The sequence below is a fragment of the Rana temporaria genome, chromosome 12, assembly GCF_905171775.1.
Source record: "Rana temporaria chromosome 12, aRanTem1.1, whole genome shotgun sequence".
Lineage (NCBI taxonomy): Eukaryota > Metazoa > Chordata > Amphibia > Anura > Ranidae > Rana > Rana temporaria.
The window spans coordinates 125,156,567-125,183,560 of record NC_053500.1 but is presented as its reverse complement, the minus strand read 5'-3'; the positions used below and the strand labels follow the sequence as shown (position 1 = coordinate 125,183,560).

At 45.4% G+C, this 26,994-nt stretch overlaps 1 protein-coding gene across 4 annotated transcripts in view; it reads right to left on the bottom strand.

Moving 5' to 3' along the window:
- The window catches only part of KIAA1755 (KIAA1755 ortholog), an 88,472-nt gene that overhangs the window by 26,363 nt on the left and 35,115 nt on the right, over nt 1-26,994 (bottom strand). For all 4 annotated transcript variants that reach the window (XM_040330549.1, XM_040330550.1, XM_040330552.1 and 1 more), the window contains exons 7-13: nt 25,802-25,918; nt 21,025-21,123; nt 20,793-20,941; nt 9,947-10,085; nt 8,162-8,284; nt 4,606-4,797; nt 1,868-2,868 (exon numbers count right to left, since the gene is read on the bottom strand). In XM_040330549.1, coding sequence (XP_040186483.1) covers nt 1,868-2,868; nt 4,606-4,797; nt 8,162-8,284; nt 9,947-10,085; nt 20,793-20,941; nt 21,025-21,123; nt 25,802-25,918 — 1,820 coding nt within the window. The remainder of the gene's footprint in view (nt 1-1,867; nt 2,869-4,605; nt 4,798-8,161; nt 8,285-9,946; nt 10,086-20,792; nt 20,942-21,024; nt 21,124-25,801; nt 25,919-26,994) is intronic.

Sequence of the window (26,994 nt, the reverse complement as noted above, 5' to 3'; positions counted from 1 at the left end):
GCGGAACATACGTTTGATTATATATATATATATGTGGTTGTACTCTTGATGCTAATAAATACTGTGTTTATTAGATCTGACTGGGAGCATCACCTGGATCACATGCCGATCAGCATGTCAACAGAGAAGGTTATACAGCATTACTGCTGCTAGGTGACCAGCTGGGGGCTCAGCTCTCTATAACCAATAGTGCCAGCCTTCCCCTGCATGCACCCATAATGTCACCAGCACTAGGTCCTAATAGACTGCCGCCGCTGCCAAGGAGACAGATGCCAGACCAGCGCTGTAAATAGCAGGGACAGGACAGCTGGGGATCCCCACTGTGGCAGAACACCAGGGCCCGGTGGCAAGACAACCTTTGCAACCCTGATAGTTCTCCCACTGCTTTGGACCCTTATATTTTCTTGGTGTGCTGGTGACATATATCTCTTGTTTTCTGCCACCCTGGGGGGCCCCAGTATAGTAGGAAGGGAGCTCACTGCAGAACATATGAAAGGGCCCATAGTGGGATCGTAGTAAAGGGCCCCAGGATATATATATATATATATATATATATATATAATTGCATTTTATAGTTGGCCCCCCTACTTTTGTCCCTGTCCCCCCATGTGCCCCCCCTAAATATGAAAGCTGGAGACGCCACTGTATACCTGTAGTGATAGAAATACGGCAGCTCCCATTCTACAGTACCCAAACCTCCCAACTGTTCCGCGGGACCGTCCCGGACCGTTCTCATCAGATGGACTAATCGTGTGTACGCGGCCTAAGGCTCTTAATATATGATATTAATGCTGTAATTTATTATCGCTTGAATTATTTTTTCCATTGGGGTGTGAGTGGGGCCTCATGTCTAAGTTAGGCCTCACAAAGTCTATAGCCACCTCTGCTTTGGGGAGATTTCCTATTTCCAGTTGTGTCTGCAGGACATAGAGGGATAGGCCCAGATTCTCGTATCTGGGCGTAAAACTGTGCTGGCGTAACGTATCTCGTTTACGTTACGCCGCCGCAAGTTTTACAGGCAAGTGCTTTATTCACAAAGAACTTGCCTGTAAAGTTGCGGCGGCGTAGCGTAAATCACCCGGCGCAAGCCCGCCTAATTCAAATGAGCCGGGTAGGGGGTGTGGAGCATTTAAATTAGGTGCGTTCCCGCGCCGAACGTACTGCGCATGCGCCGTCCTGAAAATATCCCAGGGTGCATTGCTCCAAATGACGTCGCAAGGACGTCATTGGTTTCGACGTTAACGTAAATGGCGTCCAGCCCCATTCACGGACGACTTACGGACTTACGGACGACTTACGCAAACAACGTAAATGGGAACGACGGTCATACTTAACATTGGTTGCCCCTCATATAGCAGGGGTAACTTTACGCGTCGCAAATCTAACGTAAACGTCGTAACTTCACTGCGTCGACCGCCCGTACGTTCAGGAATTCGAGTATTTTGCTAATTTGCATACTCGACGGGGAAAACGACGGAGGCGACACCCAGCGGCGAAAAAAAAAATGCATTTAAGATCAGACAGCGTAAGAGCCTTACGCCTGTCGGATCTAATGGATATCTATGCGTAACTGATTCTAAGAATCAGTCGCATAGATACGACGGCCCAGATTAGGACTTACGACGGCGTACATTGCGTAAGCCCTTTGAGAATCTGGGCCATAGAATTTCTCACCAATAGGGGTGCAAAAAACATGACAAGGGTTTTTTTTTAATCATTACCTAATTTGTCTAAATCCAAAATATTTTGAATTTCGGTATTCCTTACCTAGGTTTTGAACTGAATCTTTGTATTTTTGCACTGCTGTACTGAATTTGCCTATCCAGATTATGGAATCATAGACTGATATACATAAATTTTGACTTACGCAAAGCTGAATTTTGCTGTCCAGTCACTGTCCCGAGTTGACTCCGTCAGAGCTCTTCTCATCCAAGGAAGGCGTGGATTAAGTGGCTCCATTGCTAACAAAGGAGAGACTGCCGAAGTACTTTCACTGGAGTACTGAGAGGCTGAATCCCCCGTGGAGAAGCTGGCATGCCTGGACAGATGACATCGCTTTCCAGACTGCTTCACTCCTTTGCCACTCTCATCCCTAGAGAGGCTACTTGAGTCATCGCTGCTTGTTCTTCTATAGTACATCCACGGGTGGTGATCTGGAGTTGTAGAAGAAGGGTTTTGAACTGGGACAGACCTAGGAAGTTTGGGGCTGGGAGTATGTAAAATCTCTAGAGCTTCATTGTTTGAGTTCTGAACCATCAGCTCAGTGTTCTCTGGGTCTGACCCACTGCTGTTCTTAGACTCATCAATAGTGGAGCATCCCTGTGAGGTTACAGTCTCTCTGGCTGTCCTTCCATTCCTTTGGCTCCTGGATGCCTTCAGAAAAAGCCCCATAGAGCCAGAATGAAGCCCGAAACTACAACAGTTTATAATTGTTGACTCTGCAGATCGCATACCACCCCTAGGTCTGAACTCGTCAGTCTCCTTTCGATTCCCTTGTGCTGTATCACTTGAAAAGCTCACCATGGTACCATCTCCTTGACTACTAACACCAGAGACCAAGGTGGTATCCTTATGCCAGCCTAAGGCAATTGCAGCCTGTTCATCCCTGCACTTCTCTAGAGTCTCTTCCACAAGTTGCTTCGCCTCTTGACACCTGAGCCAGGTTTCATTCCACACCGCCAACCCTCGACAACTGCTAAGTTTGTAGGCTTCCTCTTTCATCTCCTGGAATTTGTCATCTGACAATTCTTCTGTCAGTCGTTGCAAGTAGGTCTCAAGGCACTGTTGGGTTTCTGGTTGGCACAGTTTTTGTTCGGCCACCTTCAGTTGGCCCACATAACGACTGCAACTCACAGTGAGTTGTGTGATCTAGTAGAAATCACAGGCAACAAAATACTTTAAACAGAACAAGCACTGGAAATCAAAATCTGAGACCACAATTAAATGATGATATTTTAAGGATGCAAAGATACGAATAGACCCATAAAATTAGGGGACCCATATTTTAAGTAGGAATGTGTAGAATTTGTGTCCTAGAAAGAGTGTGCCATGTTTTCTTTTGTATAAAAATAGTATTTTTAAGTCTATCCATAATATATATAGGGCCGGATTCACGTAGAGCCGCGCATCTTTCTGCCGGCGTAGTGCATCTCATATGCGCTACGCCAACGTAACATAGAGAGACAAGAACAGTATTCACAAAGCACTTGCTCCCTTTGTTGCGCCGGCGTAATGTAAATTGTCCGGCGTAAGCCCGCCTAATTCAAAGTAGGAAGGTAGTGGGCGTGATATATTAAAATGAACCGTGACCCCATGCAAATGATGGTCCGAACGAACGGCGCATGCGCCGTACCGTGGACGCATCCCAGTGCGCATGTTTAGAATCACGTCTAAAATACTCCATAAGATACGTCGCATCACTGCCTACGACGTGACGTAAGCTATGCCCAGCCTTATTCACCACGTCCTACGTAAACGACGTAAAATTTGACGGCTGTTCCGTCATCCATCCCCTAACATGTCTTACACCTGCTTTATGAGGCTTAACTTTATGCCGGACGTACGCCTTACGTAAACAGCGTAGATAACTGCGACGGGCGTAAGTACGTTCGTGAATTGGCGTATCTAGGTCATTTACATATTCGATGCGTAAAACAATGGAAGCAGCCAGCGTAAATATGCGCCCAAGATACGACGGCGTAGGAGACTTACGTTGGTCGTATTAAGCCAAAATTCAGGCGTATCTTATTTGCTGAATAAGGCGCATAGATACGACGGCGCATCCGTGGACTTACGCGGCGTATCAGTAGATACGTTGGCGTAAGTTCTTTCTGAATCCGGGCCATAGTATATACTGGGGCAGATCCACATACAATTAGATGGGCGCAGCGTATGTGAGATACGCTACGCCGCTGTAACTTACTTTTGGCAGCTTTGAATCCACAAAGAATTTGCGCCATAAGTTATGGCGGCGTAGTCTATCTCTTGCGGCGTAAGGGCGCGGATTTCAAATTGGGCGGGTAGGGGGCATGTTTCATTTAAATGAAGCGCGTCCCCGCGCCGAACTAAGTGCGCATGCGCCGTCCCTAAATTTCCTGCCGTGCATTGCGCGAAATGACGTCGCAAGGACAAAATTGTTTTGACTAAATTACATCCATCCCGCGATTCACGGACGACTATAGCAAGTCTCACTATACGCCACGAAAAAGCAGCTTTAACTATACGCCGAAAAAAGCCGACTAGAAACGACGTAAGAGAATGCGACAGCCGCGCGCATGTTCGCGGATCGTCGGAAATAGCTAATTTGCATACTCGACGCGGAAAACGACGAGAACTCCACCCAGTGGACGCCAAAGTATTGCATCTAAGATCCGAAGGCGTTCGAAGCCGTACGCCTGTCGGATCTAACCCAGATGCCGTCGTATCTTGGTTTGAGGATTCAAACCAAAGACACGACGCGGGAAATTTGAAAGTACGCCGGCGTATCAGTAGATACGCCGGCGTACGCTCTTTGTGGATCTGCCCCCTAATATTTATGACTGCAATATAGTAAAGGCCCCATGCACACTTCTATGACAATATATGTATTATGATTTCTTCTTGTACCTTATCACAAAATCTGTAAAGACTGAGAAGTTTCTCCAGCTCCTCCTTTTGTCTCTCCACGCTCATGTAGAAGCTGCTTAGTTTGGTCTGGAAGCCTCCTCTTGTAGCCTTAAATGACTCCATTTCTGGAAACAGTGACCCATTGAATTTATTTGCATTATCCAGAAGGACCAGCCCGTGGTTATAATGCACCTGTATCAAAACAACAATTCTGGTGACTTTAGGTACAAAACAATTCTAAATCCAATTTTTTTGGTGAGGAAAAATCCAAAAGAGGGGTTATAACAATCATGTCAAACTCAAGTTTAAGTATGGGCAATTGTGCCTTCATCCACTGGCCACATTACAGTAGTTCGTCAGCAGGTTTTACTTTAGAAATATAACATGGTGGTATTAAAACGAGAAATGTTGATAGCCAACAGAGAGGATAAGGAACTCTATAACATTATGACTGCTAAGCCTGCTGATAGCCACCATCTTCTACTTTGTACTAACTTTGCTGGTTAATGCCATAGTATTTCATCCCACCACCTTCAGGCAAGATGCCTCTAATGCCTCATACACACGGACAGATTTTCAGAGAAAAAAAGTCAGATGGGCTTTTTTTCTAGGAAAGTTCGCCCGTGTGTAGCCTCCATCTGACTTTTTTTTTAAGTCCGCCCGTGTGTAGCCTCCTTCTGACTTTTTTTTTAAGTCCACCCGTGTGTAGCCTCCATCTGACTTTTTTTTTAAGTCCGCCCGTGTGTAGCCTCCATCTGACTTTTTTTTTTAAGTCCGCTCGTGTGTAGCCTCCATCTGACTTTTTTTTTAAGTCCGCCCGTGTGTAGCCTCCATCTCACTATACAGTGACTATGGATTAATCTCCCTCTGTAGCTATTGTACTTAGACAAACGGCCCCATCAGCTGCCATAATGCTAAAATAGCAGATGCATCCTGGCTCTGTCAATTTTTCAATCGAGGGTTGCCGAGAGATAGGGTTGCTGACAGGGCCACCCACTGATTGAATTTCAGCCAGTTCATCAGGAACCAGACAAAATACATACATGTATGGTTAGCTTTAGACTCTTTATTGTAAGCCTAAAGCACCGTACAAACAATCCGAAAATCGTATGAAAAATGCTGCATTCGAATCGATCGTATGATAATCGGATCATTAGTACAGAGCTTTCGAGAGCCGATCAGGACAGTTCATCCAATATTATTCTATCGGACAGATAGCAGAAGGCAGCACAGTACTGAATTGATGGCAGATGAGGGAGCTGCCAGAGTTAACTTTTCCTATTAACAAGCTGGGGATTGGTGACTAGGACCACCCAGTGTCCTAGCCACCAATCACCTGCTGGTTAACTTCAAAGTTAAGTGCAGAAGCTCCTGCTCTGCAGTGAAGTTAAGAGCGGCAGAGGCAAAGGTTAAGGACCAGCAAAGCAGGGACATGTTTGCAATCTACCCGTCAGGTGCCTGCAGTTAATGGGTAGATCACGAATGACGGCTTGCAGACCCCCGGAGTAGGTTAAGTGTCACTAGTGGTACTCATTCACTGTAACTGGTACATGGCAATACTCAGAATTAGAGATGAGTGAAATTGAGAGCTTTTATTTAATTGAAAATTCAACCAAAAAACGAAAAAATATTCGCAAATTACACTTGGGAAGGTGAAACTGAGGTGCACGGGGCTTTAAATGGCTCCTAAACATTACAAAAACTCCTATTAACTGGACCCAATAAAGTGGCAAAAAACAGCCCCCCCGTCACAGAAACAAAAACAATATATCACATTTACTACTACAATTATGAGGAAACAGTTGTGATTACGTGAATCACGCTGATTCAGTCAACATACTGAGTGAGTCTGCTTTTATGGGCTATGATACAAGGTCATACTATACAAGGCAATATCCATAATGTATATCAGCTTTCCCAGATGGTTTGTTTAACAACTTTGGATAAGAATGATGAAGATGATGCAAAGGAAAAAGCAAGAAAATGGTAAAATGAGTTTCGAGTCACGGCTGCACAGGGATAACCAGTACAACTACCAGTGTTGTTGTACTGCAACTACAGTACAAGGTGGTGTTACATGATTTACCATTAATAGTGTATCCATTACTTAAAGACTTGAAGAGAAGGGCATTCGGGACTTTGAATGAAGCTTGGCTGGTTGGGGTTAAAAAACTTAACAGATGTGTATTGCATACGTGTATTATAATAGTAATTCACATATATACAGGTTGCGTGTACATAAGCACATAGCATAACCAATATAAATCCATATACAAAATCTTAGCATGGTAACACATAGCAATAGGTTGTTAAGATCAAAACAGCATAAAATGTTGTAATGATGACTTGCTTTCTGGGGGGGGGGGGGGGGGGGGCTCCCGGGACAGACAAGCTCTCACATACACCACAGCTTGGTATACCTTATACTCTATAGCATCCGCCCCTGAGCAAGTGTTTTCACACGAAACGCGTCGGGTGCCAAGGATGTAGCTATATGCGCTAATAGGACTCCATTCAGATATACCTATTTCTCTATGACCTTTTCAATTGTATATTTATGTCACAGCATGTTGTTATGTGCTGCTCGGTTTATATGTGTTTACACACATTTTATGCTGTTTTGATCTTAACAACCTTTTGCTATGTGTTACCATGCTAACATTTTATATATGGATTTATATTGGTTATGCTATGTGCTTATGTACACGCTACCTGTATATATGTGAGTTACTATTACAATACACGTATGCAATACATATCTGTTGTTGAGGTTCATTTTTTAACCCCAACCAGTCCACTGCTTTATTCAAAGTCCCAAATTCCCTTTTTTTCATTACTTGAATACAGGATGGAGGCACATCTTTGATGTGACCTCATTCAAAGTCCCAAAACGCCCCCCCCCCTTTTTTTTACTTAAAGACTTGGAAGGGCAAAGGGGCTTTTGCCCCCTGGGCCACAACTTTTAAGATATGTTGGACTAGTGGCCCTGACTGAACATATTCCCCATTTTGGACTCAATCACAGCAGCTTCATCTTCCTTTGTGACTCTAAGATGTGACCAAATGCACAAAGGAAGCTAATTCTGGAAGATGTGAAAAGGTGTGTCACAATAAACTTTATCCACCTTGCCTACCTACACCTGCGGTACCACGGCACACAATGGCCGCATAAATCTGTCACCACCATGAAAGGATCACTTGGTCATAGCTACTCGGGTCGAAACTCAGTTCCACCACCTCTGGCTCAGACCCTTGGGGGGGGGGCTGCTCACCACAATCACTTGTAAACACAGAAGTCCGGTTTCTGTGTTTAAAAGGGACAGCTCTGCACTCTGTGTGTAACCCCCCTGAACTCTGCACTCTGTATGTAATGCAATCCTGGTATTCAATGCCCCTTTAAGACCCTCCTACTGTTCGTGAAATTGACTGACCACACCCACTATTTGATGTGATTTGGAGGGTGTGTGTGGGTGGAGGGGTTTTGGGGGTCGTGGTTGAATTCCAGCACCTATTGTTTGAGAAACCTGCAGAAAAACACTGATATATTTAATACTCACTGTTGCTTGGAGAAAAAACTCCTTAAACTTTTTGTGATATTTCTCTAAGCTTTCCAGAGACCATTCCATATTATCCATTTCACGCAGCTGATTGTCTCCATCTCCATCCATCCAAGAGGTGAGCTGCAGATGTGGACAACAAATACATATAGGAGTAAGTCAAAGGTAAACAAATTGTTGTTAGCTGAGTGGCAATGATAGAAATAAAAAAGGTATTCAGCTTATATCTCTGTTGTACCAAATATCTATGGTCAGGGTAAGTTTACTATTATATTCGTGGGCTGCAAGTTGTTGGGTTCCCACATGGGTAATTTTACTGATCTTTTTGACCATACAGCCTCACACGTTGTGCAGTAGTGTATTTAGGTTTTGTGCTGCCCTAGGCCTGACTAAACTTGTGTGCCCCTAATTTAAATATGACCCACCCCTTCCTGACAAGGCCACACCCCTTCCTGTTTAAGACCCATCCTGTCAGCAAATACATTATATATATATATAATTTTTTTTATTGAATGTAGTTTAATAACTACAAGAATTAACAGTGAGAAATTCAGTTTTGACATGGGTAATATAATATGCATTGTACAGTATTGCCGCGTACACACGGTCGGTCAAACCGATGAGAACGGTCTGATGGACCGTTTTCATCGGACCAAACCGATCGTGTGTAGGCCCCAGTCAGGGTTATAGCTCCTGTCAGTTAATTTTTTACAATCAGTGTCCCATAGCAGAGATTTCCCTTCACTTTCTGCCCCATAGCCAAACAGGAAGTGAAAGGAAATCTATGCAAATCAAGGGAATCCATTGCCCCCTCAGAACTAGTGTCCCAACTCGAACATTTCAGGGCGGGTCCATAACAGCAAGGGGTGTTGCCTTGACAGGAAGGGTTGGGTCATATTTAAATTAGGGGGTGCACAAGTTTAGTCAGGCCTAGGGCAGCATAAAAACCTTAATACACTACTGATGTAAGATATTACCTGGGACTTTGTTTTAGTTAAACTAGGACCTGCTCGCCTATATGTGCTATCACAATATCTCACTGGATTAGTAAGATTACTCCTATATTGATATATAAGATATTTGGACTTGTGTTTGCTGCCACTGGTTGTAATCATAGGATTATTTCACTTATTTGTATAACGACTAGGAATTCCCTAGTCATTATACAGATAGGTAAAATTATCAGCCCCCTGGCCCAGTCTGCCCCATAAGACTGGTGCTACACTAAAAGTGAAGCGTAAGCCGGCAGGGACTCCTTTCGTGTGGGAGCCGGGAGAAGGCTGTTTCTTTATGTGTTTGGAGCGGGGGGTGGATTTTTTTTATGCCCCCCTTCCAAAGTGCTGCCCTAGGCCTGGGTCTTGTTGGCCTAGGCCAGTGTTTCTCAATTCCAGTCCTCAGGCCCCCCCAACAGGTCAGGTTTTCAGGATTTCCCTCAGATGAAAAGGCTGTGGTGATTACTAAGGCAGTGAAACTGATCAAATCACCTGTGCAAAATAACGGAAATCCTGAAAACCTGACCTGTTGGGGGGGCCTGAGGACTGGAATTGAGAAACACTGGCCTAGGCCAAGATACAGCGTTGGCGTTGTGTATAAAAATGAAGACAGACAATCTCCATGTAATCAAATAATGAGTGAATGAATAAATGATAAGAAAGAACTATATTGTGGTAATAAAATAAAGGGAATCTCTGTGTGCGCATGGTCTATGTGTTCTTCCTACAAAAGCAGGATCTCCCAGATTTGATCCAAAATTTGCTTGTAATATATTTCTCCTGATTTCCTTACCTGGTCAAATTGTCCCTCCAGCTCTTTGACCTTTAACAGTGACTCTAGAAGCTCCATCCTACGGTTGGACTTAGTCACTAAGGCATGCACTCGTTCTTCTAGGTGATTGTACATCTGCACAGCGGACTCCACAGCACTCCTAAGAATGAGGGAATGATCAGTGATAATTATTATACGTATTCTTCTACATATTTTTGGTAAAAAAAAAATCGCAATAAGCATTTATTGATTGGTTTGCGCAGAAGTTATAGACCCTGATTCAGATACAATTGTGTATCTATCGGCAGGCGTAACGTATCTCAGATACGTTACGCCGCTGTAACTTAGGGCTCAAGTCCTGTATTCAGAAAGAACTTGCGCCCTAAGTTAAGGCGGTGTAGCGTATGTGGTCCGGCGTAAGCCCGTGGAATTAAAATTCTCCATGCAGTGGGCGTGTTGTATGGTAATGATGGCTGACCCCACGTAAATGACGTTTTTGGCTAACGGCGCATGCGCCGTCCGTGAACGTATCCCAGTGCGCATGCTCCAAATTAACCCGCAAAAAGCCAATGCTTTCGACGTGAACGTAAATTACGCCCAGCCCTATTCGCGAACGACTTACACAAACGACGTAATCAACGGAAAATTCAACGCTGGCCTGACGTCCATACTTAACATAGGATACACCTCATATAGCAGGGGTAATTTTATGCTGGAAAAAGCCTAACGTAAACGACGTAAAAAAATGCGCCGGGCGGATGTATGTTTCTGAATCGGCATATCTATCTAATTTGCTTATTCCTTGCGTAAATCTACGGAAGCGCCACCTAGCGGCGAGCGTAAAATATGCAGCCTAAGATACGACGGTGTAAGAGACTTACGCCGGTCGGATCTTAGGGAAATCTATGCGTAACTGATTCTACGAATCAGGCGCATAGATACGACCCCTGCTTTTTTTTTTTTTTTTTTCTCGGCGCCCAAGGTCCTAAGAAACAACCAACCTATATGCTTTGGAAGACAATAGAAGTCTTACCTTCTAGGTGAATTGCTTGGTAAAATGGGATTAATAAAAGGACTAATAAATAAATGAATAATAAATAGTAATGAATTTATTATTATTAACATCCAAATATAAAATTAATTATAAAATTTCCAAACCAATAATCTTTGCACAGGGTTCACCGGTGCCTACGAAAGCCCTGGAACAACACAAGTAGCTATGTAAGCATAAACCCTTATGAAAATGTCTATAATTAAATATGATTAATGGCTCTAATCTCACACTATTTAGGAATCTGCATACAATGCATTTTTCCCACTCATCCAAATCACTGTATTGCTCTTTGTTTTACTCTCTCTTTTAGATCTTTAATGCATGTCTTTATAGTTATGGCCCTTCCCTCGTTCCCCATCAAAGTGTCTGGCTAGCTTGTAAACCGGCTCAATGGGAGCTTTACTACATATTTTACTGTTTAATGTTGATTGAGGCCTTGTATGAAGTTCACTCCGTCTGCTGGACTATTATGAACTGGAATAAAATGCAACTATTTATTGTCATTGTCACAGGACGCTTCGTCCCACAGGGTTCGCCAATTGAAGGTTCTATGAAATATTTTTACATATTTTGCGATTCACAGCTTAGGTCTTAGTTGTTATGATCTAATAAATGAACTAGTATGTTGTCTCTTCACTCCCCCACTAAGTACACATGCACACTGGTCATCTATCCCAGGTACATAAGGTCCTTTAGGTACAGCTGGAAGGCACAAGTCCAGCCCAGCCCTGCTTCCGGCAGCCTATTAGGCCCCTTTCAGACGGACGGCTGTTTTGCCGCAGTTAAAAGCACTACAAATGTTTTGTGAAATTCAAGGCTCCAGGCACTGCGATTAGCTGCATTTGCACATTGCGATTACATGCGTTTACGTGCGTTTAACTGCGGCTGCGTTTAGCTGCGGTATTCATTTCCATAGCAACCATTTGTTTCTTTTTTTTTGTTTGGGTCCCTTGAATTCTAAAACGCTGCTATCCGCAGTTGACAAAAAAGACTGCGATTACCTGCGGTTATGTGCATATAGCTGCGCTACATCGCACCTGGACGCATTCAATTCTATTTTTTCTATTCGCACCAAACCGCATGTAACGTAATCGTGCGTAAACGCTGTGTGTGAATGGGGCCATAGGAAAACATTGTGTGCTTTTAGCTGCGGTAGAAAAATAGAAAATCCGCAGCTAAAAGCACCATTCTATCCGTCCGTCTGAAAGGGGCCTTAAAGGGTTTGTAAAGGATTTTTTTTTTTTATCTTAATAGCTTCCTTTACCTTAATGCAGTGCTGTTTTCATGTCCTCATTGTTCGTTGTTGCTCTCAAGTTGCTGTAATTCTTCTCTGATCTCCACACTTCCTGATAACCACAGTACTGGGAGCTTTCTCTCTGTGGTCACTAATCAAGGAGGTGTGATTACTGTGGGCCAGATTCACAAAGAGATACGACGGCGTATCTCCTGATACGCCGGCGTATCTCTGAGATCCGACGGTCGGATCTATGCGACTGATTCATAAGAATCAGGTTCCGCATAGATCTCCCTTAGATCCGACCGGTGTAAGTGACTTACACTGTCGGATCTTAGGCTGCAATCTCCCGCCGGCCGCTAGGTGTCGCCTCGTTTTTTTACGCGTCGGATATGCAAATGAGGAGAACCGCCGATTCAGTAACGAACGCCCGCCCGTCGTTTGCGTTCGGCTTTTTCCGGCGGATAGTTACCCCTGCTACAGCAGGGGTAACTGCGGCGTATCCTATGTTTAGTATGGCCGTCGTTCCCGCGCCGAGTTTTAAATTTTAACGTCGTTTGCGTACGTCGATTCAGATTTCGGCCCGACGCAGGTTACGCTCACGCCGAAACCACTGACGTCCTAGCAACGTCAGTGTGAGCAATGCACGCCGGGAAATTTAGCCGGCGGCGCATGCACATTTAAATCGGCGCGGGGACGCGCCTGATTTAAATACTACACTCCCCCTAGCCGCAGAATTTGAATTCCGCCGGGGGAGTTACGATCCGCCGGTGCAAGTTTCGAGGTAAGTGCTTTGTGAATACTGCACTAGCCTCTCAAAATTGCGTTGGCGGATCGTAAATCAGATAGATTACGCGGATCTAAAGATCCGCTAACCTATCTGAATCTGGCCCTGTGTGTCTAAAACCCCTCAGCACTAATCAGTTTCATTTTCCAAACCATCACTGCCCTGTATTGGCTCTGTGGCTCTGTACAGCAGAGAAGCAGGAAACATGCAAAAACGAAACTAGAAACTACAGGTACATTATATGATTGATTTTTATCTATTTTTAATCGTTTTTAAAAGGAATCAGTTAACTATTATGTCTCTATACCCTGTAAACAGTAATTTCAGCAAAAAAATAATGTTTTATTTACAACTCCTTTAAGCTCTATGGGAGGCTGACAGCTTCTGTGGCTGGATGGGGAACCTAGTGGTCCAATGTTTAAGGAGGAATGCTTAGAACACACATTTATAATGTTCCAGGCATTTAATCTGGGGAAAATATTGCCCTAAACCTTAGTACCACTAGGGGCAGCGTCCAGCCCCTGCAGCTGTCAGCCTCTCAGTATTTGACAAGCTGCTGGCAGCGGGGGGCTGGATGGTACACCTGTGCTCTCTGCCGCACCTAAAAGCTGGAGCCCCATGCAAGGGGCTAGACGCCAAGTGTGCATGAAGCCTAATCCATTCACCCACCAGAAGCAGAAGTACCCTTTATTTTTCTGCAGTTGGAAAGTGAGTTTAAGCCACTGATGAGGTTGCCTTTAAAGTGAAGTTATTGTTTTTGCATAGATTTTCTTTAAATGGGGTGTAAAGGTAAATTTGTGTGTTCCTAACTAGCTTCCTTTACCTTAGTGCAGTCCTCCTTCACTTACCTCATCCTTCCATTTTGCTTTTAAATGTCCTTATTTCTTCTGAGAAATCCTCACTTCCTGTTCTTCTGTCAGTAACTCCACACAGTAATGCGAGGCTTTCTCCCTGGTGTGGAGTGTCGTGCTCGCCCCCTCCCTTGGACTACGGGAGAGTCAGGACGCTCTCTACGTTGCAGATAGAGAAAGGAGCTGTGTGTTAGTGGGCGTCCTGACTCTCCTGAAGTCCAAGGGAGGGGGCGAGCACGACACTCCACACCAGGGAGAAAGCCTTGCATTACTGTGTGGAGTTACAGGTCGGCTACCCTGCGCGAGAGCCCGTACAATAACGTCGGCTCTCTCTGCGTCCGTGACTCCTGTGCGGGTTCCCGGCGGGCGCGTTCGCCGCCAGGCACCCGCGATTGCTCTTTACAGAGCGGGGACCGGGAGCTGTGTGTGTAAACACACAACTCCTGGTCCTGTCAGGGGAGAAATGCCTGACCGTCTGTTCATACAATGTATGAACAGCGATCAGTCATTTCCCCTAGTGAGGCTAGGGTTGCCACCTCTGCCCAGGTTTCTGACTGCCTGTCACCCTGACAACAGCCACCTGGGAACCCTCAAAAATTCTTATAACACCCCCATAAAAACGTAATCAGGATTCAGGATCCATAACCTGTATCAGAATGTGACCTATCTTTACATATATTTAACTGTCTTGATGGAAACAGCCCTAATTACAAGGGACTTGTTTCTCTCTGTGGAGGGATACAGAACCTCCTGGCCGTATAAGCCGATGCTCTGCTGGCTGCCAGGACTCTTCACTGTGTACAGAGAGAGCTGTGAGTGTGTGTGGGCGGGAAGAGGAAGGAGCTGCACGGAGTGTGAGGGGACAGAGAGGGGAGGAGAAAACTGGCTGCACATTACCAAACTATTAATGTAAGTATTCCTCTCACACTATGTTGTGTCAAGTGTGTTTATGTCTGGTTGTGTGTATCTGAGTGCATGTATGTATCTCAGTGTGTGTGTGTATATATGTGTGTATGTAGATAATTGAGCACATGTACAGTATATATATATATAGTGTGTATGCATGTACCTGAGTGTGTATATAGGTATGTATACATGTTTCTTAGTATATATATCTTAGTGTTTCTTTACAGCATGTGTATATGCATGTATCAGAGTGTATATATGTGCATGTACTGTATGTAATTGAGCATATGTATATATCCCAGTATCTGTATGTATTTGAGTGTTTGCATGTTATTAACTGAACATATTTCTATATCTGAGTATGTAATTTACTATATACAATATATATGGAATAGTGTGTTAATTGTTTTTAGGTTTATGTTTATATGGGAAGAATTGTTATTTAAAGCGGAGCTCCACCCAAAAGTGGAACTTCTGCTTCTCGGATTCCTCTCCCCCTCCGGTGTCACATTCGGCACCTTTCAGGGGGGTGCAGATACCTGGGAATACACACTGTGGGTAGACTGCGGGTAGTGCGTCACTTCCCGCCCCCCCCCCCCCCCCTCCATTGCGTTCTGGCAAACACACGGCTTCCAGAACACAGCGGGTACCAGTGAAAGACGCTTAGCGCTGATCGCGCATGCGCAGTAGGGAATCTCGGATTCCTCTCCCCCTCCAGTGTCACATTCGGCACCTTTCAGGGGGAGGGGGGTGCAGATACCTGGGAATACACACTTTTTTTCAAAATTGTCACTGTATTTTTGCTTATAGTGCAAAAAATGTAAATCGCAGAGGTGATCAAATACCACCAAAAGAAAGCTCTATTTGTGGGAAAAAAAGAACGCCAATTTTGTTTGGGAGCCACGTCGCATGACCTCGCAATTGTCAGTTAAAGCGAATTGCAAAAAGTGCTCTGGTCTTTGACCAGCAATATGGTTCGGGGGTTAAGTGGTTAATGGTATTATCATACCATCAAAACATCTTACAGATTCATTATACAAACTAACATAACCAAAACATCAAATAAACAACAAATAACAATAACTAAAAAAAAAGCAATGGAAAATGCAATAGATGGCAACACATGGACATCTTATAGCTCTTAAAGTGGTCTCGACATACACCTATGGCGGTTTGCGCAGGGCTCCTGCAGTCAGGAGGGCTGTCAGGGTCTGCAAAGGGCTGACTGGGATCAGTAGTCCACCAAAGAGGGCAGCTAACACCAGAACTCTTTTTTTTGCTACCCCATAGGGGCCTGCGGTCCCTGCCTGTAATAAGAAACTTTGCTAATGCCTGGCTGAAACCAGAGTTAGGCCTAACCATGTGCAAGCTGCGCCTGAAGAATTGTGCTGGAGGGAGAAGGAGAGATACAGAGAGAGTTACAGGCGGCGTATCAGTAGATACGCCGTCGTAACTCTGAATCTACGCCGTCGTAACTCTGAATCTACGCCGCCGTAAATGTAAGCGTATTCTAGAAACAAGATACGCTAAAATTAGGCTAAGATACGAGCGGCGTAAGTCTCCTACGGCGTCGTATCTTAGGGTGCATATTTACGCTGGCCACTAGGTGGCGCTTCCGTTGTTTTCCGCGTCGAATATGCAAATGAGCAAGATACGCCGATTCACGAACGTACGTGCGCCCGTCGCAATTAGTTACGCCGGCGTAAAGATAAAGCTGCTCCCTAGGTGGCGCAACCCATGCAAGGTATGGACGTCGGAACAAGCCTATCTTTTTACGTCGTTTGCGTAAGTCATACGCGAATAGGGCTGTGCGTAAGTTACGTTCACGTCGTAGGCAGTGTTCGACGTATCTTAGGCATTCTGTCCGACGCATGCGCACTGGGATACGTCCACGGACGGCTCATGCGCCGTTCGTTGATAACGGCATTTACGTGGGGTCATGCTTAATTTCCCTAAAACACGCCCACCTCTTCCTCATTTGAATTAGGCGCGCTTACGCCGGCCCATTGACGCTACGCCGCCGTAACTTAGGACGCAAGTGCTTTGTGAATACAGCACTTGCCTCCCTAACTTGCGGCGGCCTAGCGTAAATACCATACGCTACGCCCACACAAAGTTACGCTGCCCTACCTGAATCTGCCCATTTGTCTGCAGCAAGTGTTGTGCAGAAAAGGAGTATCTAAATTGTCAAAACCATGCAAGAATCTTTTTGTCCTGGGCATCCCATGAATTCCTTAAAGGGGAGTTCCACCCACAATTTAACTTTTTAAATATAAATACCCCTGTAATACACAAGCTTAATGTATTCCAGTAAAGTTAGTCTGTAAACTAAGGTCCGTTTTGTTAGGTTGTTACAGCATTTAAATAGTTTATAATCTAGAAATAGACCATGACCATCTTAAGTGTGGGCATCATGAAGCCAGACTGTATGACTTCCTGGATTTCAGCTTTGCATATCTCGCACATGCTCAGTGCACAAGCAATGTAATAGGTTTCAGTCAGGTTTGCAAGGACTACTGGGAAACATGATGCCTATCCCAGAAACCCTTGCAAATAGTCTAGGCAAATAAGGAGGAGGAAGTAATGAAGGACTACAAAATAAAGGTATTTACAAGCAACAAATTAAATAAAAATTGTCCATTCTGAACACTATGAGATTAGAGCATGCAGCACAGACAAACATAAAAAAATGGGTGGAACTCCACTTTAACACCATCCAAGTTCTAATCCCTCAATAAAACACAAAAACAAAGCTGATGGACTTGTTCATTGCCTTGGAGTGTCTGGAAGCGAAGACCGGGCCGGGGTTTCATGTTCCTATATGTGCACTACATCGGATCCTGATTGGCTACTAGTGCAGCCCTTCCCTCCCTAGGTGGAAATTCTTACTGATATCAAAACAAATATTGATACACTTTTTGCAATTACAATAATTAAAAAATATACACAAGCTCATGAATTGCTGTTTGATATCTGGCTGGAGACAAGCTTTGAAAGGCAAATCCACATCAATCACAAAGGACTGCGACCCTTTGCACATTTTGGTGGCCACGAGATTAAGAAATGAATTTCTTGAATCTGAAACCAATTCCAAACATTTTTGGCTCTACAAAAAAAACTGCTGAAAATAAATCCATGCAGGCTTTCATCTCTGAAGGCTATACTGATTTTCCCATAGACATCTGCAGAAGTGACAGCCAGACGATAGAGATGGAGGTTCAGGCCACTGGCCTCACTTCAAGGGAGACTTTCAAGCTGCCAATCAGACAAGCGTGGGGCACAGAGGGGGCCAAAACTAGACACGACACTCAATGCATTCCCCGCCTTAACAGCCTGCTCTATGAATCTGTGTGATATTGCTCTTTAATTATTTGTACGTAATTATATTCTGTTTTCTTCTGTTGGAGTTAAAGGTTGCATCACTTTTGATGCACCGCTCAGCATTTCCAAAATCGTATTTTTCATAACGCGATTTTTCAGGCCGCTGACCCCTTGCTTGGAGTCACTGGCAGGAAAGGCAGAGCGCTAAAAGGCTGGCTGCTGACAAAGGCTGAATGCCCAGAGAACATGTAATGAGCAGTATTTAACACCTATCACTCCCCAATGAGGTCAGCTCAGCTTGTAATAGGAGTCAGAGCTCACCTGCCGCACAGCGGTGTTACACTGACACCTAGTGGACGCAAAACGTGTCAGCGGAATAGAATTTTTGGGCCAGATTTAGATATTGTCGGCGGGCGTAACGTATCTCAGATACGTTACACCGCCGTAACTTTGGGCGCAAGTTCCGTATTCATAAAGAACTTGCGCCCTAAGTTACGGCGGCGTAGCGTATGTTGTCCGGCGTAAGCCCGCCTAATTCAAATGTGGATGATGTTGGCGTGTTTTATTTAAATTAATTGTGACCCCACATATTTGACCTTTTTTTTACGAACTGCGCATGCGGCGTTCATGAAAGAATCCCAGTGCGCATGCTCGAAATTACGCCGCAAATTGTCAATGCTTTAGACGTGAACGTAACTTACGTACAGCCCTATTCGCGAACGACTTACGCAAACGACGTAAAATTTTCAAAATTCGACGTGGGAACGACGTCCATACTTAACATAGGATAAGCCTCAAATAGCAGGGGTAACTTTACGCCGGAAAAAGCCTAACGTAAACGACGTAAAAAAATTCGCCGGGCGGACGTACGTTTCTGAATCGGCGTATCTACCTAATTTGCATATTCCTCACATAAATCTTTGGAAGCGCCACCTAGCGTCCAGCGTAAATATGCAAATTTGCAAATACTGATGGCCATCGATAAATGATTGATTTATTTTTCCAATCAATCTCTTTGGATAGAAATAATCAATTGTAGCGGTACCCCCGTGAGTGTAGTAGTTCCACCTGTCACCCTGCCAAGCCTGGCAAGCCTGGCATTCGCTTCCAGTCACTCTCCAGACAATGAACAGTCCATCAGCTTTGTTTTTTGTTGTTTTATTGAGGGATTAAACTTGGATGGGGTAAAGGGATTACGGGATGCCCAGAATCAATAGTATTAAACGATAAAATGATTGATTGGAACATCTATTCACATCCTCTAAAGCTACAGACTTCTCCAGCACAACGCTTATTTGTAGACTGTTACTTTCTCTACTGTGCATTGCTTGGTTCCTGGCACAGCTAGCACATGATTGGGCCCAACTCTGAATCAAGCCCAACTTTAGGGATTTGCCATTTGCTGGCAGGGACCGTGGACCCCTTTGGAGTAGAAAACAAAGTCTTTCTTGCTGGCTGTATCAAGGTGGACTACTGGTCCCAGTCAGTCCTGTGCAAGCCCCCATGGCTGCAGCATCCCGACTTCAACGCCAGTAACATCACAGTTTCTCCCGCTGGCTCTACATCCACTCCTGGCATGCCACTCCCAGCTCTCCCGACTGTGCCCGTCACTCACAACACCTGGTGGATCCCTCCTGAAGACTTGCCCGGAAGTGTTCCCTACTGCCCTCTCCTGCTCCTGTTCAGGACACCCCTTGGGATTTTTGGGGTTTCTTCAAAGTTTCAAGCCAGACAGGGGGGCTCCCTCCAAGCCCCCGACAGCCTAACACTCAATCTCTCAGTTCTTCCACCCGAACAACTCCTCCCCAGCTGGTCTGACCAAAGGTATTTAAGGAGGTCTGCCAATCCAAGTTGGGGATTGGTCAGGGTTCCCTACACACCCCAGACAGCTCCACCTCTATTCCCCTCCTCTGAATCTTTTGAGAGCCAGAGGGAGGTAACCAAGAAGTGACACTGCCTGTGAGTCACCAGCCTAATCTAGACCACTCCCAGCCCCACAGATCAGCTAGGCCTGCCTAAATTTACCTGCACTGGCCAAAAATCTAACTCTAGCACCTACCTAAGGTAGAGGGTGCTACACAATCTATAGTCGACAACCAATTAAATCAATATGCCACACACAGGGAAGTGGATTTTAGTTGATAGTCAACATAAGCGCGCCAGGACCCTTTGGGGTAAGACCGCGCTATATCAAGATACCTCTCAACTCAACTCTACTCAACTCAACTCAGCATATGATTGTAATTTACGATTGAAATTTCATGCAATCTCATAATCTGATGGATTGAAATGCAAATGCATTGCATTGTGGCAAAATGTATCCCTGTTGCCGCTTGCAGAGGGCATTACCGACAACCAAAAACAGTCAATCACCTGAATGGGGCCACACTACAATCTCCCTGCAATTGTGTGCAATGCATGTAGTTGTGGCACGTGGAGCAGATTTTTTAGGGGTTAAAACCAGCAGCAAGAAGGCGCTTCCTTGCTGCCAGTCAAACACCCCCTGAAGAGCAATCCACCGTGGAACTGATACAGAGCTCATTATGTGAGCAAGCCCTTAAGCAACTTCGCTGGTGCGCCCTATCTCATAATTTACAGGACAGGATCTGTGGTGACATCCTCTAAGAACCCAGAAAGAAATATAGTTATGCAGTTAAAGTTTCATGTCACCATGAAAACAAAGTGAAAGTGAATCACAGATATGAAAATCACACCTGACATCTTTGGAGCAGCAGAAGCGAGTTGCCTCCTTGCGCAGTCTGGCCAGGGTGGTCCCTCCTTCCCTCTGTAGCGTCACTAAGCGGGAGTCACTCAGGACCACCTTCATCAGCTCCCGATATTGGTTCATCTTTTCCTCTGCTTCCTGCAGGAATAACCAAAGTTTATAGTTTAGATCAGGTTAGGTTCCAATTTTCTGCTATTTCTCAGGAGGTTCAGAAGGCCTACCTTTGAGTCTAGAGGAGTGCTGCCTTCACCCAGCTCCTGGATAGCATGTTGTAGTAAGTCAGAGGCCTTCCGCAGGTCTGCTAGGAAAGCATCCAGCTTCTGAATCAGAGAGAAGGAAAAGAGCTATGAGACTACGTGTGCAGAGGAGCAACGGCAAGATATGAGAAGAGTAAGGAGCTTCAAGTCTAGTGGAGATGAGTGGAGAAGCGTTGGAGAAGAGAAGAGTTGGGGAGGAGAAGAGTGAGGAGCGTTGGAGAGGAAAAGAGTGAAGAAGAGTTGCAGATGAGAAGAGTGGAAAAGACTTGGGGAGAAGAAGAGTTGGGGGAGGAGAAGAGTTGGGGGAGGAGAAGAGTGCAGAATAGTGAGGCCTCGTACACACCGGCGGACCGTTTTCAGCGGACTTGTCCGCTGCCGGATTTCTGTCTGATGATTGTACACACCATCAGACAGAAATATGCGCGGACACGATACGCGGTGATGTGGCTGCGCCGTTGCCGCGACGTGCGTGGCCCTGGAAGGTCAATGCTTCCACGCATGCGTCGAATCACTTTGACGCATGCGAGGGCTTTCGGCCGATCGGACATGTCCGGTGAGTCTGTACAGACGACCAAACATGTCCGACGGACAGGCTTCCAGCGGACATGTTTCTTAGCAAACTGTCCGATCCGCCGGACAATTGTCCGGTCGGCCGTACACACGACCGAACATGTCTGCTGAAACTGGTCCGTCGGACCAGTTTCAGCGGACAAGTTCGGTCGTGTGTACGGGACCTTAGAGAAGAGAACAGTGGAGAAGGGTTTGGGAGGGGAAGAGTGGAGAAGAGTTGGGGAGGAGAAGAATGGAGAAGAGTTGGGGAGGAGAAGAGTGGAGAAGAGTTGGGGAGGAGAAGAGTGGAGAAGAGTTGGGGAGGAGAAGAATGGAGAAGAGTTGGGGAGGAGAAGAATGGAGAAGAGTTGGGGAGGAGAAGAATGGAGAAGAGTTGGGGAGGAGAAGAATGGAGAAGAGTTGGGGAGGAGAAGAATGGAGAAGAGTTGGGGAGGAGAAGAATGGAGAAGAGTCGGGGAGGAGAAGAATGGAGAAGAGTTGGGGAGGAGAAGAATGGAGAAGAGTCGGGGAGGAGAAGAATGGAGAAGAGTTGGGGAGGAGAAGAATGGAGAAGAGTTGAGGAGGCGAAGAATGGAGAAGAGAACAGTGGAGAAGGGTTGGGGAGGAGAAGAGTGGAGAAGAGTTGGAGAAGAGAACAGTGGAGAAGGGTTGGGGAGGAGAAGAGTGGAGAAGAGTTGGGGGAGGAGAAGAATGGAGAAGAGTTGGGGAGGAGACGAAGTGAGAAGAGTTGGGGAGGAGAAGAGTGGAGAAGAGTTGGGGAGGAGAAGAGTGGAGAAGAGTTGGGGAGGAGAATAATGGAGAAGAGTTGGGGAGGAGAAGAGTGGGGAGTGTTGGAGAGGAAAAGTGTGGAGAAGAGTTGGGGAGGAGAAGAATGGAGAAGAGTTGGGGAGGAGAAGAGTGGGGAGTGTTGGAGAGGAGAAGAGTGGAGAAGAGAACAGTGGAGAAGGGTTGGGGAGGAGAAGAATAGAGAAGAGTTGGGGAGGAGAAGAATGGAGAAGAGTTGGAGAAGAGAACAGTGGAGAAGGGTTGGGGAGGAGAAGAATGGAGAAGAGTTGGGGAGGAGAAGAACGGAGAAGAGTTGGGGAGGAGAAGAATAGAGAAGAGTTGTACAAGAGAAGAGTGGAGAAGGGTTGGGGAGGAGAAGAATGGAGAAGAGTTGGGGAGGAGAAGAACGGAGAAGAGTTGGGGAGGAGAAGAATAGAGAAGAGTTGTACAAGAGAAGAGTGGAGAAGGGTTGGGGAGGAGAAGAATGGAGAAGAGTTGGGGGGGAGAAGAGTGGGGAGTGTTGGAGAGGAAAAGTGTGGAGCAGAGTTGGAGATGAGAAGAGTGGAAAAGAGTTGGGGAGGAGAAGAGAGGAAAAAAGTGCACTCACTACATCAAAACTGTCACTCCTGAACCGGCCATATTTCTATCAGTGTATGGCCAACTTTTGCAGAAGAAAATGGATGCAGCAAAACTGTACAACATCCCCGATACAAACAGTTGAGAAGAGGTAAGCCTGGAGTTAGGCTTTTAAAGCAAACAGTTTGATTCTTTCTTGAAGGACCTCTACAATACATAATGAAAGCTGAGCAAACACTTCCCGCTACATATTGATTCTATCTAAAGGGCTGTAAATGACTTTCCTATGTAGAATACTAAAAGGAACTGTTAATTGCCAAAGACAAATAAAAACTCATTTGAAACAAGCTATCACTTTAATCCATTACAATCACGAACATATCGTGGGATATCTGCGCGCTAACTGCCTGTTGGTGCTCATGGGTTTAGCAGGCGCTTCCAGCACACAGCAACCCTTGAAAATGTCAGGCTCCTCTTGCGGTTCTAATTATCAGGAATTTGCTTGTACGTGAAATTGCTCAGGCTGGCGGTAGAACTGAAATATTACATAATATACAAGGCATTAGGCCTTGTTCACAACAGCATAAAAAAAAATAGGCATCTGGTGTGCGGTTTTAACACGCATCAAATGTTTTTTAATGCCCCTCTTACGTGCAATAAACGTGCATCAAACACAACTAACAACTCTTTTTTGGCAGCGCTTGGTCCCGCGCCGTCATGTTTTGGTGTGACGTCATTGAGAGGATGCTGGCTATTCTGTGGTTCAGCCGGTGGACCTCCCAATGGCGCCCTGCTAGGCCTGCCTCCTGCTTCTTTTCTGAAAGTCTTCGCCTCCTGGCATATGTGACATGCGCCTAGGCAAATGACGTGCAGGGGGGCTAAAGCTGGACACTTTATTTCCAAAAATAGATAAATATTAAAAATAAAATAAAAAAAAGAGTACTATCCATGCAGGGAACAGATGAAGGGGTGGAAAGGAGGGATCATGATTTAGAGGGTGAAGATCCGTTTTAATAAGCGGCCAGTGGAATAAGTATGCAATCAGTGGCCTTCTCATTTGCATACTTGTAATTAGGGATGTCTTGATACCGATACTACCGATACAGATACCGAGCATTTCCCTGAGTACTTGTACTCGGGGAAATGCTCCGATGCTTCACCCGATACCTGGGCAGTCAGGGTGATCGGTGCGGCGGGGGCGTTGCAAGCACTGATCTGCCCCCTTTTCAGCTGCTTTAGTTAAAGCTATACAGCACTGATTAGTGCTTGTAACTCCCCCCAAAGCCGCACCGATCACCGATTACTGTCCCTGTGCTGTCCCCCTCTGTCCTCCGTGCTGTATGTCCCTTTCTGTGCTGTGTGTCCCCCTCCATGCTTCGTGCTGTCCCCCTCTGTGCTGTATGTCCCCCTCGGTGCTGTGTGTCCCCCTCCGTGCTCCGTGCTGTCCCCCTCCGTGCTGTCCCCCTCCGTGCTCCGTGCTGTCCCCCTCCGTGCTCCGTGCTGTCCCCCTCCGTGCTCCGTACTCTCCCCCTCGATCTGTCAGGATGGAGAGCGGAGGTAGGAGCCGCTCCTACCTTTTCCAAATGAACAGTGATCTCTGACTCTGTCCATTCACATAACTGAGCAACGTACGATGCTTCGGTTTATGAATGGAGAGGAGCTTCTCTCCATTCATTTTAGCTGAGGCTGCAGAGAAAGGGACTGGGGAATCTGTGTCCTTAGTCTGTTAAGACCCTTGATATCTCACCAAAGGCCCTCCAACAGGGCTGATAAAAAAGAAAAAAAAATGCAATAAATAAAAAAAATGAATTTTAAAAAATAATAAAAATGTAAATTAAAAAACACACTGACAATCCCCCCTTAAAAAAAAGAAAAACGCAAAAAAAAAAAAAAAAAATACTGCCAATGTCACATGACATTAAAAAAAAAGTATCGGTAATCGGTATCAGTGAGTACTTACGGTCTCAAAAAAGTGGTATCGGGACAACCCTACTTGTATTATAGGATTAGCATGACAGCCAGGCAACTACATACCTCCCAACTTTCTGAGATGTGAATGAGGGACACCTATCAGCAAAAGTATGCAGGCATAGAACACACCCCTTGCCACGCCCCCTTAAAGGAGAATTGTACCAAAAAATAAGATTGGCTAAACCCACAAGTGCTTTTCTTACCACTACTTTTCCTTTATATTGGCTTTTGGAGTTTACAAATGCAGCAACTTAGAAATCAGATGAGGTTTAGCACTGGGAAACAGATAAAAAAGTGAATTTTATATACATCTATATAGATCAGACCAAAATGAGGAGGACAGAGGGACATTTCTCCAAATGAGGGACAGTTCCTCGAAATCAGGGACAGTTGGGAGCTATGCAACTACCATTTTGAGAAGAACATCAACAGTGGCTATCTCGATATTTCTCATATGACAGGTTTCCTTTAACAAAGTCTTTTGAATAAATACCTGAAATAGCGGCAGATGAACAGCCTGCAGCACACAAGACATATGTTTACATTTTTCCCAACTTTTACCGGAGAGACTAATGAAGACCAGCAACACATGTTGCCGGCCATGTAAATCCAGTGTGATGTACACTTAGTGCTGACATCTGTCTTACTAATAGAACAAGATGGTTCCTAAACTGCTCACGGTAGCTGCAGCCGCACATTGATGGCTCTCCAGTGTTGCTCATTGGTGTGTTTCCATCATAAATCAGAGGCAGACAAGCATTAAACACGCAGACCAGGTGTGAAATGAGATGCGGTGACAGACACACCAAGCCATGGATCGTTTAGTTATACTTTACAGCTTGTTAGCAGGCAGTGGCACCTGATAAAATTGGACCCACTCGCTGTGACAGTACGGGTAGGTGCCTCCGAGGTCCCAGGTGAGCTGTCCAATGTCTACCGCACGGCCCAATGATTTCAAGGATGTCAGGACTTCCACCTGTACACAGAGGAGACGGGAAAATGAATCACCATGACCAATCAGAATAAAGTCCCATTTTCGAATAAAAAAAAAGAAAGAAATGAATTTAAAACGAAAAGTTGAAATAACCATTATGATGCTTTCCTTACAATAAGGTCCTCTCCACACCATTGCGATATAATGCAGGCATTTGAGTACATGGTCCATACATGACCTCAGATTTCCCATTGTGTTAAGCCAGCCATAGATTGTTTGATTGCTGAACCAGCCGAGATTCGAACCATGTATGGGTAGGCTGAATGTACCCAAGTTGATCGCTCGGATTTTACACGCGATCATTGCTAGCGTCTATTGTAACCACTAGCAGCAATCACTTTGTTCTCCCCGAAGGGATGGCTTTCCTCACCCCCCTGCCCAGGGCCGTCTTTAATATGGGTTGGGCCCTGGGCAAAGATTTTTTTTGGGCCCCCCCTCCAGCTTATTTTGGGCCTGGCTGGTTCACATGTATGTGTTTTGGCAGCCCTCATTTGTGCAGGCACAGCAGCCCATTGTTTCCTGCAGAAAAAAGGTGCATTCAGCATTTTAAAAATACAGTTGCCTTGAAATCCATTCTGCTTTTGCACCATGCTACTTACCTGCAGTTCTTGCACACACAAACGTACTGTGTTTTTAAAAGCGTGACCTAAACGTCTGAAAATGCAGCAAGTTTGACAGTGCAGGAACTGCAGATAAGTCACAGCAGACAACAGAATGGACAGACAGTGCTGTATTTCATTGATGGGCATAGGTGTGCCGTGTGCGCAGCCTATTACATGAGGCATGCGCTTTTCTTTGCAGGAAACGCAGGCATTGCGGCCCATTCAAATGAATGGGCTGCTGTGCCTGCGCAAATGTGGGGCAGCAAAACACATACATGTGAACCAGCCAGGCCCAAAATAAGCCCATCAAGCAGTTAAATACAGACAGTAATGCCATGTGCTCTGAGGCCTTACTCAGCCTGGACTGCAGGTCTGGTCTGTGATTTAAAGAGTTCCTCTATTTTACACATGGCATGGCATGGGGTCCTATGGTGCTAAAGCAGAATGGACAGACGA